Below are 22,633 nucleotides of genomic sequence, written 5' to 3' on the forward strand. Positions count from 1 at the left end.
TAACAAAAGAAATAGTCTCTTAAAGTGGGGGCTTAGGGCTTATGGACACGTTTGAGCATCTCTTCATTTCGGGTCTTTTTAATAGTCAAACAAAAATGTCACAGAGAGGCCTGGGTGGCTCGGCAGTTGAGTTTCTGCCTTTGGCTCAGGTCATGATCCTGGGGTCCTCAATTGGGTCCCACATCAAGTTCCCGCAGGGAGCCTGCTTTTCCCTCTGCCTGTGTCTCTGCTTTTCTCTGTCTCTCATGAATAAATAAATCTTAAAAAAAAAAAAAAAAAAAAAAAAGTCACAGCATTTTGCAAAGTATATTAAGAAAATATAATGAAGTAACTTAATCACCATTGTTTGCAGCTAACATTCTATTTTGTACATTTTTTATTCAGGTTCTAGATGTTTCTCTTTTCTTTCTGCTTTCCAGTTTGACCTAGTAACTTCTTACCTGAAAAATGGGAAACGATGACCTGCTTCTTTACCACTGTCTTTTATTAGACATTATTAAGTTTGCAGGTGATTCAGAATCAGAAGAAGTAAAAAATATATGTATGCATATGTCTTAAGTGGGTAACAACATATGAGGAAAACTGAAGCATTATGGGCACAGCTCAGTATGAGGAAACACAAAATAGAATTGTTAAAGACCTTACTAAGATTAGCACAGGAAAGCATTGCCGCCTCAGCTGTGAAATACAGGCTTTGTGAAATCTAGAAATTTCTTTTACCATTCTTATTATACTTCCACATTCTTAATATAGGAGTTGTTCTGCTACGTATTCTTTATTTCTCCCTTTTCACCAGCATGGCATACTCTGTACATTGTTTAACCATAGACTGAAATAATAAAATACTAGAATACTTATTTCAGCAATGTTTTCACCTTCACAAATGTCCCAGTTTCTTGAAATTACCCTTCGGAGCCAGTTTACAAGCCACACAAGTAAAGGCCTGTTTACTTCATAGTCTTCCCTCATTGATCAGAAATGATTTTATGAGATTCTTCTTTTTCTTTTTCTTTTTTTTTTTTTTTTTTTTTTTTTTTTTTTAAGCAAACCCTCCAAAGGGCTGCTAATTATTTTTCTATGGTCAAATCTACTCTCAAGGGGAGAATTTCTTGCCACCATTGAAAACATAGATGCTATGGGCAGTGAGGGCAATTACAGAAAAATCGGCAGATTGCTCTGAGCAGAGTGAGAGGGGCATCGAGGGAGGAAGTATAACTTCCCAGAGAAATTTTTGAAAAGGTTTCTTGCTAAGCAGGGTCCTCAAATATTTAAAAATCTATTGTTGCTCTTTTGTCATGAATCAAGAAAGTACATTCTGGGTTTGGGGATTTTTTTTTTTTTTCTGATCTGTTTCTTTGGGGTATGGAATGTGCTGCATTCATTTCTGAATGTCCAACCCTTAACATACTGTATGGCACATAGCAAGAGAACAGTAAATGATGACAGAATAAATATCTATTTTTTGGGCAGACATATCAGTTCATCTTTACTTAAGAATCACCTTTATTTAGGTTTTTCTTGTTTTAGCAATGCAGTGCTTATTTGTTCTTTCATTCTTTCCACATTTTTTGAGAACTTGAGGATACCAATGTGAAAAAAGAGACAAAATCCCCAGTCCTTCTAGAGGATAAATTCTGAAGAAAGAAGATGATAAACTGTATAAATAAAATGCATAATATGTTAGATGGTGAAGTAGGCTATGGGAAAAAAAAATCTGCTTTAGGATGGGGGTGGAGCTAATGCCTGCTGGATAATAGAAACACTGAGTACCAGAGCAACTAACATTTTGGAGAGGAGCCTACCCATTTTTCATACCTACAGCTGAGGCATGTGTACCTGCCACTGTGAGGTGATGCCAATAGCTGCTCAGGCTAGGGACTGGCAATCGGGCCTTGGCCCCAGAAGTGGGGTATCAATTTCAGAGCAGTGAAACCAGCCACATTTTGGCAGTTGTGTGCAGCCGGACCAGCAGAAAGCAAGACTGAAAAGGCCTCAGCAAAGAGTCGGTTCCCCTTCATAATGTTTACTATATTCTGAAGTTGGGGGCAGTGAGGAGTTGCACAAGATTAAAAGTTAGCAGAAAAGTCTTGTTGAGGAAATAACCTGCTGGGAAATCACTTGAAACTCTGGAAGGCTATATCCTAGGAACCAGGAATTGGGGCAAATCAGAATAGACTAAGTCTTACTAAGTCTGCAACTTAGCCTAGAGTCAGTTTTGTCCCTGAATGGATTAAGGTGATCATTTACTCTTCCTAAGAGAGGAAAGTGTGAGCCCTCATGTAGAAGACTGTGTCATCTGAGGCATCCTTGTTCTTTGCTTTTTAATATGTATATAATGTCCAGATTTCAAAACATTCCTAGGCATGTCAAGAGATAGGACATATGAACACACAAACATACACATACAAAATAGCAATATGCAGATGATCCAGACATTAGAGTTATTAGACAAGGACTTTGAGATTAAAATATTCAAGAAAATAAAATAGAGAAGATGGAATGTTTTACCAAAGAATTAGAATCTCAAAAAGAATCAAATAGAAATTCTAGAATTGAAAGATACAAAATCTGAAATTAAGTGGATGGATAAAATGATGAATAAATGTCAACTTAAACAGGGATCCCTGGGTGGCGCAGCAGTTTAGTGCCTGTCTTTGGCCCAGGGCGCGATCCTGGAGACCCGGGATCGAATCCCACGTCGGGCTCCTGGTGCATGGAGCCTGCTTCTCCCTCTGCCTGTGTCTCTGCCTCTCTTTCTCTCTGTGTGTGACTGTCATAAAGAAAAAAAAAAAATACGGTGTATTTAAAAAAAAAATGTCAACTTAAACAGTAAACAAAATTGATAAGCTGGAAGACAGCTGGAAAATATCCAATAAGAAGCACAGAGAGGAAAAAGAGGAAAGAAAAAAAGAGTATAATAGACATGAGATACACAAAAGGGCTTAACAGCACTGTCCAGTAGACTGTGTCATCGCAGGATACATATATAACTTAAACAGTTGAAATTAACCTTAATTTATTTAACCCAATGTATTCAAGAATTATTTCAACATATAATTAGCATATAAGTATCAATCAGCTACTTTGCTTTTATTCATCCACAGTCTTTGAAATTGATATGTATTTTCTACTTCACATCTTGTTTTGGACTCTCCATTTCACGTGCTCCACAGTCTTATGTGGCTATGGCTACCATATTAGCTCAGATTTACATGCTTATAATTAGAATCCCAGAAGGAAGAGAGGAAAGGAGTCAGAAGCAATATTTTTTTTAAAGTAGGTAGGAAAGGGGATAGAGAATGCTAAATATCAGCAGTGGGGAGGACATGAGGAGGTATATAGTTTTAAATAAAGACATGAGAGGAGGTGCCTGAGTGGGTCAGTAGGTTAAGCCTTTGGCTTAGGTCATGATCTCAGGATCCTGGGATCAAGCCCCACATCAGGCTCCCTGCTCAGCAATGAGTCTGCTTCTCCCTCTTCCTCTCCCTCTGTGATCTCTCTCATTCTCATTCAAATAAATGAAATCTTAAAAAAAAAAAAAAAAAAGAAGAAGAAGAAGAAAACGACATAGGAGGGCCTTCTTACAGGGCAATATTTGAGGATAGACATGAGGAGAAGGGGAAATAAGTGAGCCCTGCAAATAGATAAGGGAAGAGGCCCAAGGCAAGAACCTAAGGCAGGATATGATGGCATTTTTAAAAAAACATCAAGGAACCTAGTGTATGATAGAGGGATTAACTGGAAGACAAGGAGATTAGATCAGAGAAGCACAGAAGGCCAGATCATATAAAGCCTCAATAGACTTCTTAAAATTTATCTAGAAGTAAAGAATATATATATTTCTATATTTTGTTTATACACTTAATATTAAGGGAGGGGGAACTCAAGATTTAAAAATTAACTGTTTTTTCTGCTGTTGTTAATTAAAAAAAAAAAAATGTGTCCTGAAAGTGACTAATAAAGTCCTATATAAGTCCTTCATAAGTACACCACTACATAGGCAGTGGGAAGAGTCAGGAAAGGTGTGGTTTGTTTTGAGATTGGTTTTCAGAAATCCTTTTCCCCTAGTTCGTTAGATTATGATCAAACTCTGTTAGCGTAAATTTTTAAAATAATACCTTTTCCACACTGTGACCATATCTAGCAAGAAAATACAGTTATTTCCAAATTTTTTAATAAATTTATTTTTTATTGGTGTTCAATTTGCCAACATATAGAATAACACCCAGTGCTCATCCCGTAAAGTGCCCCCCTCAGTGCCCATCACCCAGCCCCCCCCCCACCCACCTCCCCTTTCACCACCCCTAGTTCGTTGCCCAGAGTTAGGAGTCTTTCACGTTCTGTCTCCCTTTCTGATATTTCCCACTCACTTTTTCTCCTTTTCCCCTTTATTCCCTTTCACTATTTTTTATATTCCCCAAATGAATGAGACCATATAATGTTTGTCCTTCTCCGATAGACTTATTTCACTCAGCATAATACCCTCCAGTTCATCCACGTTGAAGCAAATGGTGGGTATTTGTCGTTTCTAATGGCTGAGTAATATTCCATTGTATACATAAACCACATCTTCTTTATCCATTCATCTTTCGATGGACACCGAGGTTCCTTCCACAGTTTGGCTATTGTAGACATTGCTGCTAGAAACATGGGGGTGCAGGTGTCCCGGCGTTTCATTGCATCTGTATCTTTGGGGTAAATCCCCAGCAGTGCAATTGCTGGGTCGTAGGGCAGATCTATTTTTAACTCTTTGAGGAACCTCCACACAGTTTTCCAGAGTGGCTGCACCAGTTCACATTCCCACCAACAGTACAGTTCCAAATTTTTTATATGCACTTTTTTTTTTAAGATTGAAAATAACCACATTGAATTAGGAGTTAAGCATGGATATTTTTTTATTTTTTTTTAGTTATAAGTGGCTCAGTCTGTAGTATGTGTTAAGAGACATAAGGAGATTGAGTTACAAAGGTAAGACACTTCCTTATCTGACAAATGAAGGTTGTAAAATTGAGGATGCCTAGGTGTTAATATTGTCTTCTTGCTCAGAAGTATGTAACAATGTAATTCCTATAGCAAATCTGGGAAAATAAAGATGAATCTTCATTTTCTGAAGTTGGGTGAGATGATAAATTATTATAAAAGATCTGTCTTAGAAAAAGAAAAGTGGTGAGAAGAAAAGGTTGACAAGTGTGAGGACTGAGTTTCTTCGAGGATTGGTATTAGCTCTAGGTTTTTAACACTTCTACGCATAATCTGGAGAAAGGGTAGGACTCAGTTAAATATCAGAGGTTTTATAGAACACAGAACTTTCTAGTAGAAAGTCAATAAATTGTTAAGAGTCCTCAGATGCAGGACATCTGGGTGGCTCAATGGTTGAGCATCTGCCTTTGACTCAGGGCATGATCCTGGAGTCCCAGGATCGAGTCCCACGTCAGGCTCCCTGTGAGGAGCCTGCTTCTCCCTCTGTTTCTGCCTCTCTGTGTCTCTCATGAGTGAATAAATAAAATCTTTAAAAAAAAAAAGAGTCCTCAGATGGGCAGCTAAATATTGAAATGGGCAAATGCAATGCTATATAGCTGGTCATTGAAAATCCAATATATGTATGTCTGTGTATATGACTTTGAAGCAGTGGTTTTTTTTCTTTTTCAAAGGGTACCCCAATTCTTATGAAAATTATGAACCATTTCCCTAGGAAAAGCTCTTAATCCCCACAATAAAAAGTCATGTTTTAACATGGTGGTCTTGAATTAACTAAAAAGTTACCAAGTGATTTTCCTCAGTCCATTCATTCAGTAAGTGAACAAATACTTATTGAGCTTCAGTTATAAACTTGATCCTAAATTAAGTACTGAAATACATAAAGACCAAGACAAACTTGACAGCTGACTTCACATAGGTTACAATTTAGGGAAGGAGATAAATAAGAAAGCATTTATGTCATAATGTGATAACTGTTCCCACACTCTTGCCAAAATGCTTTCAAAGACTCTGGAGGGGCACCTAATTCAGACTGTATGATGGACAAAGGGGTTTCAGAAATAGCTGTGAGGGGCACTAATTAACATCCAATGGTTACTTTCAATCACATTTTTAAAAATTCACAGACACAGAATGTTATATCTGCATTTCAAAGATTTAATGTCCGTAGGTCTGACATACCTCAAGATGAGTAAATGCAATGAATAAAGAACAAAAATGAACAGAAGGATAAAAGCAGTTTTTAAATGTATGATTTCTTTTGGACCCTAAGACAGGCTGAGAGAGAACATGATAAAATAGACATATAAATGCATATATGTATACACATATATAAAATAAGTAAATTTACTATTTATTTATTTTCAACAGGGATGGAGAAAGAGCTGACATTGTGTTAACAAAGACTTGTTTACCAAATCCCCCAATACTAGAATAAAAGATATGTATCCTTGAAGCTTGATCTGAGTAACTTCCTTTAAAACGTAAATATTTTGGGACTCGTTATCCTAAAGATTGTACCAGAAGGAAATTAAAATTAAAATTAGTGGAAATGAAGATTTCTGATAAGTTTTAGAAAGACAGGAATATTAAAATAATGTATATCACGTTTGAGGTTGATTTCACAAGGATAACCAAACAATTTTTATTAGTATAACAAAGACTTCCTGTCTTAGCAGACAAGCCCTGTGGAATCTCACTGATATAACATAGTAAAGGTTGATTTCTCTCCCCATGAGATTCAGTATGGGCTAGGCAGTTTACCTCTATCATGCAACTAAATCCTCATTCTCTTCTGAAGGGAAAGAAAAATAGAGGAGATGCTTTGGATCTTAATTGCCTGACCCCAAATGGGACACATGTCACTTCAACTACTAAGAAATCTGAGGTGGCCACATGGTCCAACGTAATTGCAGAGTAGTCTAGGAAGTGTAGGAAGGCCTATGGAATATTTGGTGACCACTGTGTCTATCACACCCTTCAATACTACGTTCTTTGGGGACACTTGTCAACAGAAATATTATTGTGGCCTGACAAAGGAATGAATACATATGTGCCTTTATTATACACCCCTGCATGAACATATGCGTCCTTCATTTCCAGAGTTCTCCAAAACAGGAAGTATCCACCAGAGAAATATTTGACTACTATAACAAAGCTTTGTAGCCAAGCGATTGCAGGATAAGAGGGAAGGGGCAATTCACTGTTACAGTGTAGAGAGATATGCTATTATGAGAATTGCTATTTCTTCCCCTTTGTCCTTCCTCAGGATAGAAATAATGGGTTAAGTGGGAAATGGTGGCACCACTAAACAAAACAGGGAAAGAGCTGAGTTTCCCCCCTCCCAGGAGAAAATAAGTCTGCATTTAGACATGAGGAATTTGAAGAGGAAGAGGGAAGAGATGGAGGCAACATTCTGTACACAGATAGAAATGAGGCCTGCAACCCAAAAAAAAGTGTTTAGCATAGAGATGTAAAATTTGGAGACAAAAGCCTAAAGTTGAAGCCATGGAGCGCCATGCACTTTATAGAGGAAATACCCACATTTAGGGTCGATAGTGTGAGAGGATGGAGGAGTAAGAGGATCACGGGGCAAAAAAAGTGAATGAGCAGTATTGCTTCAGGGCCAGCAAAGGATCTGCTAAGGAGTTTGGAAGGAGACAGAAAAAAAAAAGAATAGCTCTTTCCACCCAATTTAGAGATTATAAAATCCAAGTGCACCCATCATTCTGATTCCGCTCCAGTGGCCCATGCAAGGTCACCAACAGGCAGCCCTTCCCCAGTGAGCTCTGCCTCCAACCACCAAACTGCTCACAATCCATGAACCGTGAAGAAGTCCTGGAGAAAGTCCAGCTACAAATTAAGATGGAGTAAATGACAGCATTTTCTAATAACAATCTGGAATTCAGACCAGTCTCTGCCTAAAAGTGTTTCTAGAAGACTCGGATGCAGGGAAGTAGATTAAGAAGCTAGTATTCGGGATCCCTGGGTGGCGCAGCGGTTTGGCGCCTGCCTTTGGCCCAAGGCGCGATCCTGGAGACCCGGGATCGAATCCCACGTCGGGCTCTCGGTGCATGGAGCCTGCTTCTCCCTCTGCCTGTGTCTCTGCCTCTCTCTCTCTCTCTCTCTCTCTCTGTATGACTATCATAAATAAATAAAAAAAAGAACAAGATTTAGCCAATCCAATATCACAAATAATAAAGAAAAGTGACATCACACACACACACACACAAAAAAAGCTAGTATTCAAATGATTGTGGTGGAATTAACATCTCATGATCTCTGTGGATCTCTTAAGAAAGAGAACAAATTTAGTCATATCATCTCTCATGCAGATTATTGGAGCTGTCTCTTACCTGGCCTCCTCGATTCTATCCTGTCCTCTAGTCTGTTCTGAACCCAGCAGCCAGGGCGAGCTTATTGGAGTGCAGGTCGGATTAGGTAACTCTTTTCAGAACCCTCCGGTGGGATAAGAGATGGACAAGGCCAAACCACCTGTCCCCATCAGGTCTCCGGCCTCAGTTCAGCTGCTACTGCCCTGGCTTCCTCCTCTTCAGCCATCCAGCCACCTTGCAGTCCCCAGAACACATGGGTCTATACTTGCAGTTCCTGCCGCCTGGAACATTTTTCCTTTAAAATATATGCACGCTCACCCTGGGATCTCTGCTCCATTTTCACTTTATCAGAGAGGTTCATTCTGACCATCCTTTGTTAAATAGCAAGCCCAGTCCTCCGTGTGTCTGCCCTGCCTGTCCCTCTATTTATGCTGACCACCCTCGGACATGTGTTTGTATTCGTCTGTCTCTGGGAGCCCCCTCCTGCCTCACCCTCACAACACAGGCTCCAGGAGGACAGGCACCCTTTCGGTTTTGCTCTCTGCTCTTCCTAGAACAGAGCTTGGCTTGTGATAGGAGTTCAGTAACTAATTGTTGAATAAAGGGATAAAGGGATAGATACAAGAGATGCTTTGAAGTCACCTACGTGTTTCTTTTTTTACTAGAAAAATATATATATCTACCTATATTTCACTTTCTCTTTTTAAAGATTTTACTTTTATGTAATCTTTACACCCAACGTGGGACTTTAGCTCACAACCCTGAGATCAAGAGTTACACACTACTGACTGAGCCAACCAGGAGCTTCTATGTTTCACTTTCTTCTTCTTTTTCTTCTTCTTCTTCTTCTTCTTTAGATTTTATTTATTTCTTTAACAGAGAGAGCATGCATACAAGTAGAGGAGTGGCAGGCAGAGGGAGAGGGAGAAGCAGGCTCTCCGAGGAGCAGGGAGCCTGATCTGGGGCTCAATCCCAGGACCCCGAGATCATGACCTGAGCCAAAGGCAGACACTTAACCGACTCAGCCATCCAGGCACCCCTGTTTCATATTTAATAAGAATATTTTAACAACCCCAAAACAGAACATAATGTTAATTTAGATTTGTATACATTTAGCTTTAGGAATCATTATTTTGTTTCATTTCCCCTCAGCGAACACTTGGGAGCAGCTGTTAGAGACCACTGCACTCTGCTGTCCCCGTTCTCCTAGGCCTATTAATCCTTGCCATGTACTATTTGTGGTGTTCATAGGAAATAAATTACCTCGAGCTGATTTAAGGAAATAAGAATATTGCTTACTTTCTGTTTTTAGGAAGGTAGGAATATGGCTTATTGCGCTATTCCTTTTGTCAAGATATACGACTACAATACTTTTTTCAGACAGGAATCTAATGACACTTGTTTTTTGTACATTTGCACCATAATGTTTGTACGACAGAGATGTTTAAAAAGATAAGAGGGATATTTGCTGGTGTTTTGTTATCTTTCATCAGGTATTATACTCATATTCAAGTTGCTTCAAGAACTGCTGTTCTAAAGTTCAGACTTGCAGATGTAACAGGTTGTCCTAGAAGGTTTCTTGTCACTACTTTTATTTTGTCCTCCTTTTATGGTTGTTTTGAGGCAGTAGTCCTGTGTTTCTTCATTAGAAAGACATTTTAAGTTATTTTAAGTCCTTGAGAAGACCATTTACCACAGGGAATCAGAGATAGCATACAGGAAAAGACTTTAAAACCCCACATTAAGCTCAGAGTGAAATTGTAATCAGACAACCAATTATTTAATTTTCTTAATGATGCTCTTTATAAATGTCAATGCAATAACTTGTCATAGGGAGAAAAATAGTAAGAGCGTGAAATGTATTGATAAATATAAAAAGCAAGAAAACAGATCTTTGAAAAGATGCTGCCCCTATTTTAGTAACCATAAAAGAGGCATTCTTTGGCTTATGCACATTTGGGCATATGTATTTTATTAGGCTTTCCTGAGTGTTTAATTTTTGTCAGTACATAACAGAGTTCTCCTTTCTTTGACTACTATAATTTAAGATATTAGAGATTTTTTTTTAAAAAAGGCCAGGAACACTGTTTACTTCTAAACCAAATTTTATGTAGAAGCAACCATTGTTTACAAGCACAATTAACATCTTAGAATGAAAGCATAATTATCCACTATTTCTAACCCCTTTCATGGAAATATAAAATCATTAGCACAATAAACAAGTAGCTGTTAATCAGTTCCATGATTTAAAGTTGTTTCTAAACATCATGAACACTTGTTGTTCTTTGCTTTTATCAATAGGTAGTCTTTATTCACAGCTTGTGTAGATGTGAAAACCCAGCTTTTGGTACTCAGATTCAAGGCTGTTCCAATTATCAAACAGGAGTCACATTCACTAAAGGGAGAAATGATTCTTAGATCTGTCACATGTTTACAATCCTACATCTGTCACAGCCAAAGAAGCAGTACGGTCTCCTGGTAGCTATGATGACTAGTGGGCCTTCTCTCTCACACACACTCACTCACACAAAGAAGGAGGGAGAGATGAAATAATTAGAGATATTGCTATATAAGCCTCAATTCCTTCTTTGGAAAACCTTTCTGCCCTCTAACCTACCTTACGGACAGCATGCTGAGTACTTTGAGGGAGTATTATTGTTTCATTTTGATGTGTCTAAATTTTTTCAACCGTCATTACGTTGCACAGCTATCAATGTACCACATGCCAGTCAAGTTTTTAGTCAAGTTCAGTGATTCAGTGGTTTGGAATGAAATCATCCTAATCTCTTGGGAATGTGTGACTCCTTAAGTTATTTGTAATATAATTAAAAGTTCATTTTACAACTAGAATGGAATTACAAGTTTACTTTGACTTTCAGGAAGTAAAAGCAAATACATCTCAATTAATACAATGAGAGTCTGTTTTTGGTTTCTTTATTAATGGTTTACACAAAATCAGGAGCCTCATCATTTACAAAATAGGGAAAATATAAAGCACTATAGAAAATTCAATTTAGCGCTACGGAGATTACTGCAACACAGCAGCTCTTTATCTGTACTAGTATATAAAAGCACTCCTAACAGTGCATCAATTTTCACAGCCATTTAGTAGATTAGAAAGCAATTGTAAACAGCGTAAAACCCACATTAACTCCTGTCAACATCCTGCCTTTTGCTCAGTTATGGATTTGTTTGAAATAACAGTGAGATCTAAAGTGATTGCATCGACATCACAGATTGTATTATAAATATGAATGAACCTGCTATAATGAGATGCATAGCACTATATGGCAGGAGTTTGTCCTCCCTGTCATGGTAACAGGTTTGTGACATAAGGGAACATGGCATTGTCTCTAAGAAATAACTCCACATGTTCCCAAATGGTAATCATATCAACTGACATGTTTTCAGATTGCCCTAAATTTTATATTCTAATATTGTACCATTAATAACCATCTGCTGTTTAATGTTCAAAAGTCAATCCAGATGATGTGAAACCCGTTGAGCGATTCCTAAAAAGTGATTATTAATTTAAATGATATTTTTGATTTTTAGTAGATTATCTTGATTGATCTCTGCCTAAAAGCATAAGATCAAATAACCCTCTCATCTGAAAAGAAACTCGTGAGTGGGATTGGGTACAGTTAAAATGGAAATTCTTTCACATGAGAAATAAGAACTACATCCTTACCTTTCAGGCTTCTTCAGTAAGGATTGTGTAAGGCGTTTTCTTCTGTTTGGAAGATCAGGGTGTATATCTTTCTGATTTTTGTTTGTTTTTAAAGATAACCACACTGAGAGGTTTTGGTGGTGGAACAAAGAATGTTTTTAGGAGACATCTTTTCATACTATTAGAGTAGAAGAACGGGTTACCAGTGCATATCTTTTTAATTGCTTGATTCAGCTCGAATTGTCATTCTTTTTTAGATAAGGGTCATTTTATTCTTCTGCTTAATGTCTTTCTTGTTGGAATACTCTTATTCTGGAAAAGTTTCATACTGACTTCTGAAGCACACTTTTTAGTCTTCAGCAAGTGTAAGTGCACATTTTAGTATCAAAATTATGAATCCACTTGGATTGTGACAGCTCACTTATTAGGTGATTTACCAGGTTGTCAACCACCCTTCTTGGTTAGGAAATTTGCAGGTATGGTTTTCTGGGGCTTGGAACTGGGGGCAAGTAGTCACGTGATGTTGTTTAGTGACTTACTTGTTAAGTACTGTGCTTTGTACTTTCTAGACATTGTATTATCTCATTTAATACAGTCTCCTCCTAACTGGTAAATATATGAAAGGGGAAATCATCTGGATGTATTGCAATACTTGTTTTTTCCAAATACACAGTTAACTTGCAAAAGTAAATTCCAGGAGAGAGAATATAGGATTGGCATTGTTTCCTTGGCTTTTTGGTTCTGACCAAAGCTATGGCTCAAGGTCTGGTACTGGGAAGAGGAGGAAAATACGATGGTGCACATCTTTCATGGTGCTTGCCTTCAAGTAAATAACAGCTATGCCCATGAATATTTGCCTTCACCCTTTTTTCCTATAAAGAGTATTTATGGGACTGGCCACAGAGAGTGTGTATGTGTTTGTGTGGGTGTGTATGGGAATCCTGTTTTGCATGATGAAACCTAACTAGTAACCTACAAAAATATATTCACTAGAAGCTGTGGCAGTGGTTCCAAGTTAGAAAGATGATTAGTATATTCATTTTTATCAACTGTAACACTTTATGATGCTTATGGAAATATTCTTAGTAAATTATTCAATCAAATAAATTTTACATGAGGGTTTTACTAACAAGTCTAAAAAATTATTTTCAACTAAATTCAGTCAGACAGATGGATTTTGTTCTCCAGGTGGTTGCGTATTTTTTGCTTGATAACCTATTTGGCAGCACTCTTTTGAACCTGTGAATATTTATATTTCAGGGCCCTCTCAATAATTAAGAAATCCACATTCAGTACCAGATGTTTCAAATGACTAAACAACTTTGTTTCATCCTAGAACTGCGACATTTTTTTTTGCTCTGTTTTCGTTTTTAATAACATTTTCCCAAGAATCAGAAACAAAGCAAGTATTTCCTAAAGTCTTAGGTTCACTAAGAAGCTATGTTAAGGTTAATTCACTTTATTAAACAGAAATGTAGGCATTCCAAGAGCATTATTTATTTTAACGATTAAGTATTTTAGAAGCATTAAAACCAGCTATTTTATAATGTTTTCAGTTACTTTTCCCTTAGGTTCTTAAAGTACCCAACGAAGAAACAAATTTAACTTTAAAAACTGAAAATATGCTTTCCGGCAATGTATTATCTTTTTGACAGAACTTTACATGTTTCTTGTAAGAATCAGGGAATAAATGGGGCACCTGGGTGGCTCAGTGGTTGAGTATCTGCCTTTGGCTCAAGTCATGATCCCGGGGTCCTGGGATTGAGTCCTGCATTGGGATCCCCAAAGGGAGCCTACTTCTCCTTCTGCCTATGTCTTTCTCTTTCTCTCTCTGTCTCTCATGAATAAATAAACAAAATCTTTAAAAAAAAAAAAATCAGGCAATGAAGAAGGGCATAACTGCCTTTCTAGTAAGCTAGACTAAAATCAAAGTTTATCAACGTCATATACTTAGCATAAACTCTGACCTGAGAGGAGATTCTTGATTTCTATAGACAGGAAGTCTTAAAAGTATTCTATGGAGTTCAGGGTTTATAAACAATTCTCTGATTTTTTTTTTTTTCAAGCCGCCTATCTTATTTTACCTTGATTAGATCATTCCAAAAATTCTTTTTCATAATATTAGTGAGATTGGTTATTGGTATTAATTTCAAAGCCAAAAATACTTAATAGGATCTCATATCTGACCATAAGCAAATCAAAGGTGGAATATTTAGGGGAGTTGGTTCATAAATAGTACCACAAGAATAATTCAAGATCAAAAAAATAAAGTCCCTTATTTGAAAAGTCAGGTTTCAGGATATTACTAAGGATTTTTCTTTATGATAACTTTGGAATATTATATACCAAATCATTTCATCATTTATTTCAGAAACTATTTCCTTGAAAATGCACTTTGGGCCTTTTAGAATGAGGATTATAAAGATCATTTGAAATTCAGATTAGAAGATATAATTTCCAATATAAATTATGATTCCAATTTGATTTTACAGATGAGAAATTCAAATTTGTTATATAATTTTGTAACAATTTTCTTTGTCTTTTTATAAAAACACCATATTGTTTTCACCATTTTGAAAATGTCACTACTTCATGAATTTTGCTACTTCATGAAAATTTGCTACTTTTTTCTAACTTGAGGAAGTGCACTATTGCACTGCAATTTGTTCTCATGTTGAGTTATACTAGTATACCATATATCACGATACTATATAAAGACTGTCAAAAGGAGCATTTACTTCATTTTGTTTTTACAAGTAGGAGAGAAGAACTTATACTGATAATTCTCTTCTTTGTTTGGACTAATGACCTATCCTTTTAATTTTTTGAAAGATTTTTATTTTCTTTTATTAGAGTGTGTGTTAGCAGGGGAAGAGGAAGAGGGAGGGGGCAACAGAATCTCAAGCAGACTCTGCACTGAGTTCAGAGCCCATCATGGGGCTCATCTCACGACCCTGAGATCATGACCTGCTCAAAACCAAGAGCTAACTGAGCCACCCAGGGTGCCCCATCCTTTGAAAATGGAGTTCTATGACAAAGACCATTAGAGAGATGCATATCTGGCCAGGTCACACTACCACCTAACATCTTTTTAGTGGCTTCCCATGGTTCTTAGAATAAAATTTCAGGCCTCTCCAGTCTCTGCCAAGTCTCTCCTACCTTTGGTCAATACATTCCATCCAACCAAAGAGCTTTCCATACATGGGCTTCATGCTGTTCCTTCCGCCTGGAATGCTGTTCTCTTGCTAAACCTGTCTCACTAACTCTCGTACTTTTTGGTCTCAAGTATTATTTTCTTATAGGAGTGTTCCTCTCACTGCCTTGCCTCGAAAACTTAAATCAGGTCCCCCGTTACACTTCATAATTGCATCCTTTACTTTTCCTTCATTGCACTTACAAGTTATAATTACATATTTGTTTGATTATTTGTTTAATGCCTGCCTCTCCCAATAGAGTGTAAGCTGTATGATTAAAGAAAGAGTTGGAGTCAGAGGAAAGACTTTATTATAATCAGTATTTCACACTTTGACAGGTAAATTAGACCAAAATAACTCCCAGGGAGCACCCCATAGCCTGAACCATGAAATCAAGGAGAGGCTGTATGGTATAATACAGGAGGTACACAGACTGATTTTCAGAGGCCTCGAAGAATGAGAAGGTGGTGATGGGGGAGAGACGGGGTCAGTTTTATGTAGACAAAGTTTACCCTTATCAGTCATTTGGGCTTGTCTTTTGACCTCTCTGGGCCTCAATTTCCTTGTCAGTAAAAGGAAACCTAAAGTTCTATGACTGTAATATTGTCAACCACAGATAGAACAGGATGAGGCTTGGGCTCCAGTATTCTTCTAGAAGGTAGGCTATAGTTGTGAATTGTACCAAGGATTCCAGATACAAGGAAGAACATAGAGCTTCTGGGGGTTCTGGGGTGATGTTGAAAGGCCAGAGGATGCACAGCAAAGGATACAGTCAACAAAACTAAAAGACAACCTACAGAATGGGAGAAGATATTTGCAAATGACATATCAGATAAAGGGCTAGTTTCCAAGATCTATAAAGAACTTATTAAACTCAACACCAAAGAAACAAACAATCCCATCATGAAATGGGCAAAAGACATGAAGAGAAATCTCACAGAGGAAGACATAGACATGGCCAACATGCACATGAGAAAATGCTCTGCATCACTTGCCATCAGGGAAATATAAATCAAAACCACGATGAGATACCACCTCACACCAGTGAGAATGGGGCAAATTAACAAGGCAGGAAACCACAAATGTTGGAGAGGATGCGGAGAAAAGGGAACCCTCTTACACTGTTGGTGGGAATGTGAACTGGTGCAGCCACTCTGGGAAACTGTGTGGAGGTTCCTCAAAGAGTTAAAAATAGACCTGCCCTATGACCCAGCAATTGCACTGCTGGGGATTTACCCCAAAGATACAGATGCAATGAAATACCAGGACACCTGCACCCCGATGTTTATAGCAGCAATGGCCACGATAGCCACACTGTGGAAGGAGCCTCGGTGTCCATCGAAAGATGATGGATATAGAAGATGTGGTTTATGTATACAATGGAATATTACTCAGCTATTAGAAATGACAAATACCCACCATTTGCTTCAACGTGGATGGAACTGGAGGGTATTATGCTGAGTGAAGTAAGTCAGTCGGAGAAGGACAAACATTGTATGTTCTCATTCATTTGGGGAATATAAATAATAGTGAAAGGGAATATAAGGGAAGGGAGAAGAAATGTGTGGGAAATATCAAAGGGAGACAGAACGTAAAGACTGCTAACTCTGGGAAACGAACTAGGGGTGGTAGAAGGGGAGGAGGGCAGGGGGTGGGAGTGAATGGGTGACGGGCACTGGGTGTTATTCTGTATGTTAGTAAATTGAACACCAATAAAAAATAAATTTAAAAAAAAATAAAAATCCAAAAAAAAAAAAAAAAAAGGCCAGAGGAAAGGGTACAACTAGGGATTAATTATGACCTCTTCCTCTTTGGCTCCAAGTTCACACCCTTTCTTAGCCCCCTCATCTTTGAACCTCAGTCTTTTCTCCCACCAAATTTCGTAGGTAAATTATCAGGATTCAGGAAAAGAGCTAAGAATTCAACTATGAAAGCTAATATTTTCTTTTACAAAAAAATAGAAGAACCAACCAGTAATTTCTCAAAGCTATAAGGAATCTGTACCAAGTAAGACTGGGGGGGGGGGGGAGTTTTATTTTTAGTTATCAAAAGCATAGAACAAAGAATACCATCAAGTACAGCTGTAGTATTCTACATACTAAATTCTATTCTTGGCTTTTTAAAACCCTTTTTAACTCGTCTTAGGCTGAATGAGGTATTTTAGTCCTAACATGTACATTGCATAAGCTTTCTGCCAAACGGTCAGGATTATTTTTAACTAATGTTTACAAAGGATCAATGGACTGTATCCTTTTGTTTGTGTTACACATGAAAGGAATACAGTTTACTTTGTCCTAAACACCCTCAGTCAGCCATCTGCAAGTGGATTATGTACTTGAATATTAAAAAGTTACTTGTAAATTTAAAATGTTCCTGAACTGAAACATTCTTTCCTCTTTGTTTCCATCACTTACTTCATTAATTCTACATGTGTTAATAACTAAAATTGATCTATATACAGACTGACATGTCAGATGAACTTTTATTCTGAATTTTTCTGAAGCATGTATTTACAGTGGGTCAGTTTCATAAAGTCAGAAAGATTATACCTTTGCTAATATAAAACATATTAGGTTAACAGAAGTAAGTGTGAGGAAATGCTTAAAATATGCCAGAGTTTAAGTTCTGATCCTTTACTGTATTTTCTAAAAAACTAAATATCATTAGGCAAGCTTTATGATCTTTGATTTGATATAGTTCAGCAAAAGATTGGTGAAGGTTGATGATAGAACATGAGGAGACAAAAACAAAACTGAATGAAATGAAATGACATGAAAAGCAGAAATTCCAATCTTTCGTACAAGACATGGGTCTATATAATTTTCTCAATTTAGTCATCCTCTTTCCTTTAGAAAATCTGAGATTAGCTAATTTAAGATGACCCCATATGGATCAATTTTGTTCATATACAAAAATTGATCCTTTATCAGTCCTTTCTCCAACAATTAATGTTTTTTATAATTAAAACACATCTGATAGTTCACAGCCCAACTTCCTTCCCCAATACTCCTGTCATTTTCCCCCGTATCCACTAGACCTTTTCACAGCTGAGTACAGATCTTCCTCATCTTAACAGTGGAATTACATCATTACATTACATTAGCCTACAGTTGGGCTACGTCATTGCATACAAAAGCTATTTTATAATAATTTGTTGAATATCTCATGTAATTTATTAAATACTGTCTGGAAAGAGAAAAACAATGACTGTATGGGTACAGAATGGTTGTGAGTCTATTGGTCGCTGACCCTTTTAATGGCATGGATGACTGGGGGCCACCACTCCCCGCCGCTGTTGCCCAGCATCATGATAAAGTTTCCTACTGCATATTGCTGTCCCAGGAAAGAGAATAATTCAAAATAGGAAGTGTGATTACTTTTGAATGGGTATCACTTTCGCACCATCATAAAGTTGAAAATTCTAAGTCCAACCATCGTAAATTGGAGACTGTCTGTATTTTGTATCAGCTCCAACTTCTACCTGAGATGTTCTTCTACCCTTCTTTAGTTGATAGGCTTAGACTTACATATCAAGACTCCATATGAATATTATTTCTACAGTCAGTTCTTTGAAGGCTTAGTTTCTCTGTCCTATTCTATTCTTGCAGCATTTTTTTCTTTCATGGCTGTTTTAGCAGTTATTTATAATTTATTTGTTTTAATAATATGCATTTTCTCCTCTACACATCTAAGGGCCTTAGGGTCTAAGACCTCCTTCATCTTTGCATCCCCAGCACAATGGCTGGTAGATAGGTAGGAGGCAGTCCAGTATTGTTGCTTCAATGCATGAATTAAGTAACCAATTACATGAAATGTCTGACAGACAATCTTCTACTTTGAAACCAGTTGTATTCCCAAAGTTAATTTTTAAATCAGTTGTTTTGGAACTCACAAAGCAATTTCCCACAGAAACAATGTTATAAATGTTATAAATGGTGGTTAGGTTCCCAGGCTAGCCCTCAAGAGTCTATTTAACCCATAATGTAGCTGAAACACAATGCAGTTGTAATGAAAAATAGCAGAAAACAGCACTGTTACAAATGTGCAGTGTTTTCATTACATTAAGTAAATACAATTCCTCTTCTGTGTAAAAACTGCAATCCAGAGCAAATTATACCAATGGGCCAGCATAACATGACCTAGCGACAAGAACGTGATCGCTGAATACAAGCCAAGCGCTTTCACTAACTTGCCTTGTAGATCATTTAACTTTACTGTGCTTGAGTTTCTACATCCCCCTCTCCCAACTTGCTATTTCTTGCCTGCTCCCCCTGAAGAAAAAGCAAGATAACGTGTGTAAGTACTTACACACTGAAACATTTAGAGTACTCTAAACTGCAAATGCAGTTTGTATCATAGCATATTTCACAAATGAAATAAAACTGTATTATGAACAGTGGATGAGGTGAAAAAGTAACACCTGGAGTTTAAACTTCCACTGGCCTGACCCCCAAAGCCTGGGAACTGGATAACCACCATGTGATCTTTCTTCCACCTTGACCAGTGTTGAGACACATGAGTTAATCTCTCTGGACCTTAGTTTCCTCTTGGACAAATGACATTTAGATTAGATGACTGTCCAGTTCTTTTAATCTGATTGCCTGTATTTAACATTATTTGGACAGAGTGGTAACTTTGGTGACGTCAAAAATATCCTTAAAGGGTCATAAATATGATCTGAATTTCTTCATTTTCTCTTCTGTGGTTAGTTTGCTTCAAGAGCCACTTAGATACAGGATCTCTTTACTGCTTGACACACTTTCTTTCTTCCTTAGTCTGCTGATATGTCCGCCTGAAAACCAAGTGTGTTCCCCAACATCTGCCTTCAAAATCTGCCTGAAAACCAAGTGTGTTCCCCAACATCTGCCTTCAAAATCTGCATAGAAACTAACTTCTGTCATGTAGCGTCTCCATCCAAACTTGCAGAATAGCAGTCTTCTTATTCCACTCAGAACCCTGGTTTCTCCTATGAAGAGTCAAGTTCTCCTTCATGATTTGCCTGAGAGAGTTGATTCCTGTGCGGTAGATAGATGTTCCAGTTAACTGTCTAATCAAACTTTGTTCTCTATTAGGAGCCATCTGTTTGCCGATGACTACTGCTTTTTATTTTTGTGCAATCCATTTTAGTCTGTTTTTACCATACCACCTGCACTTCCCACTTTCCTAGCCCTTCTTCCTTTTGTGTGGGTGGCAGAGGGGACAGAGTGTGGCCAGCAGGGGTCTGCTCTCCTCCAAACAAAATGCTTCATGTACAGCCCTTCCTCTCTGACCGGAATGCCTCCTTCCTCAGCTGTCAAGCCCTCCTATATTTAAGCTCCCCCAGAAATCTTATGAGCCTTTGAGGAGACTTTTCTGGAACAAGGGAAGAAGTTGGTAAATTCTTAGAATATTTAACTTTTTGTAACAAGAAATTCACATTAGTCCTCAGGCATTACTTTCCTTATGTGCCTGAGTACTGACTAGTAAATAATAAATATTGTAACATAATAAATATTGTTCTGTGTGAAATGTCCAATGTAGTTTGGTACTAAAAATATTAGTAATAGGTGACCCATGTAATGTGTTCTCTTCATTGCCTTCTCTCTTCACCAGCAAAAGTGTCACTTGCTCTAAATCCTACCATCTAGGAGATAGGACATCTATAGCATTTTTAGTAGATTTCCCTTTAGGTAGGGTTTCCTGCACATTATTCTGATGTATCTTAAGTCCTATTGTTATTGAAAAGCTCCACTGAGACTTTGCCCTTGTGAAGCTTGCCTTCACTTAAACTATCCTGGCTTAGACCTCATTCCTCTAACATCCTCTTGCATTTATTGTGTGCACATCTCATCTGGCATTTCCATAACACTAAAGATGAGCCAACATGAGCTCTTTTGTTCATGGTACTTTTCAAGTCAGCAAGAATGCCTTAAACTTCTTGGTAGTATCTAACTTTTGTAGCTAACACATATACGTGCTCAATAAACATTTATTGATTCGTTATTCAATTACTTATTGAGTTATTTGTTAAGTTGAAATTTTCAGCTGATCCGTTTTTGACCTTTTCAGTTATTAGTTTTTTTTTGCCAGAGTTCTGTTTCCCCAGTGGCATTTTTACCATCAATAGGTTATGTCTATGAATAGAGGTCTAGAGACATTTTTAATGTGTTTGGGAAAATAAATTGAATAAAGAAGTTCAGATTTTAAAATTGCAGATGACTATTGTGTTAGTGATTAACTGTAGCAAACATATTTTGAAACAGTTTATCTAGCTGAGAAAAAGACAACAATAGAGCCATCCCTTGTGACCATTTTCAATGGCTTCCTTCAAAAATAGTCATTTTAAAGTTTTTGTTTCCTTCTTCCTTTAATCTCTCATGTTATGAATAATATTTAGTTGAACTCCCAAAGCAACTAGGGGAAGAAAATCTTTGGTGTTGATTTTGGATAAAATATGAGACATTTGCTTTTGTGAATTTTAATCTCAGAAGACTTTAACACAGTCTTTTGTTCTCTGGGCTCTTATGTCATTCAAAGATTTAAATTTAAACACCAATGTGTTTTTGACCACAAAAAGCCCACTGAAACACCTAAGTATGAAATTTTTAGTTGTTAATATCTATAGAATTTCAGTATTCTCTTAATTACCAGTTCAGCAATTCTCAGATGTGTAATAATGCATTTGGTTGTCCTGCCCATCCTCTGTAGGTACTTCACAGAATAAGCACCCAAATGTTATACCACTTTGTAGTTTATTATTTCTCTAATTTTTTTTTTACCCATATTAGCTTGGCAACCAAGTTAATTGATTAAAAATTATATTCTAATTAAATACTCAGTGAATCCTTTAGATATATCATTTCAAAGCATTAAAATATGTCAGATTTTGCCCTGATTTCATGTTGAGTTAAATAAAACTCTACTTCCTGAATTTTTGGCCTTATAACATTCTTCTTATGAATTTCCAGATCTTATTCATCACAAAGCACATTAATAGATCCAAAACTTCATGTGCTCTTTAAAAAAAATGTATTCGTCAAGGGTGATTGCTTGTTTTAGATCAAAAGTTTGATCAGCTCTATAATACCTTTTATAATTGTTTTTTTTTAAAGTCCTGACTTAGTTATTTCTCTCTGGTTTAAACATCTTGGCTGATTTTTAGAGTTGGATGAATTTCACTGTAAATTGCTGGTCGATGTGACTCGAGTACCCAGGAGCTGTCAGGATGGCTCAGTGATTTAGCGTTGGTGTCCTGCAGCTTTGACTGTAATCAGCAGATGCTGTGGTATTACCATAAATGTTTTCCTAACTGCTTCTGTCAAAAAGAGAAAATTCTTCCTGCACCGAGTCTGCTGCTTCTGATTAAATTCAGTTTGCCTTCTTTTGCATAATTAATGTCCCATGATGATCTCTAACCTTTTGTTTTTAATATTGCCTCTTGGTCTAGACTCACTCTTTATGGGGAAGCTCAACTAAGA

The 22,633-nt window shown here is 37.2% G+C and overlaps 1 protein-coding gene across 14 annotated transcripts in view; it reads left to right on the forward strand.

Annotated features, from left to right (window-relative positions):
- Positions 1-22,633, forward strand: part of DIAPH3 (diaphanous related formin 3) — a 508,438-nt gene that overhangs the window by 447,347 nt on the left and 38,458 nt on the right. For 2 of the 14 annotated variants that reach the window (XR_012010014.1, XM_072782863.1), the window contains one exon: positions 6,349-6,433. The exons of the other annotated variants lie outside the window; for them this stretch is intronic. Coding sequence is in view for 1 of the 2 variants with exons in the window: in XM_072782863.1 (XP_072638964.1) it covers positions 6,349-6,377 (29 nt within the window). In the remaining variant the exon portion in view is untranslated. Of the gene's footprint in view, positions 1-6,348; positions 6,434-22,633 lie in introns of those variants that run through there. 14 annotated transcript variants of the gene reach the window in all.

Source organism: Canis lupus, chromosome 17 (genome assembly GCF_048164855.1).
Source record: "Canis lupus baileyi chromosome 17, mCanLup2.hap1, whole genome shotgun sequence".
NCBI classification, from domain to species: domain Eukaryota; kingdom Metazoa; phylum Chordata; class Mammalia; order Carnivora; family Canidae; genus Canis; species Canis lupus.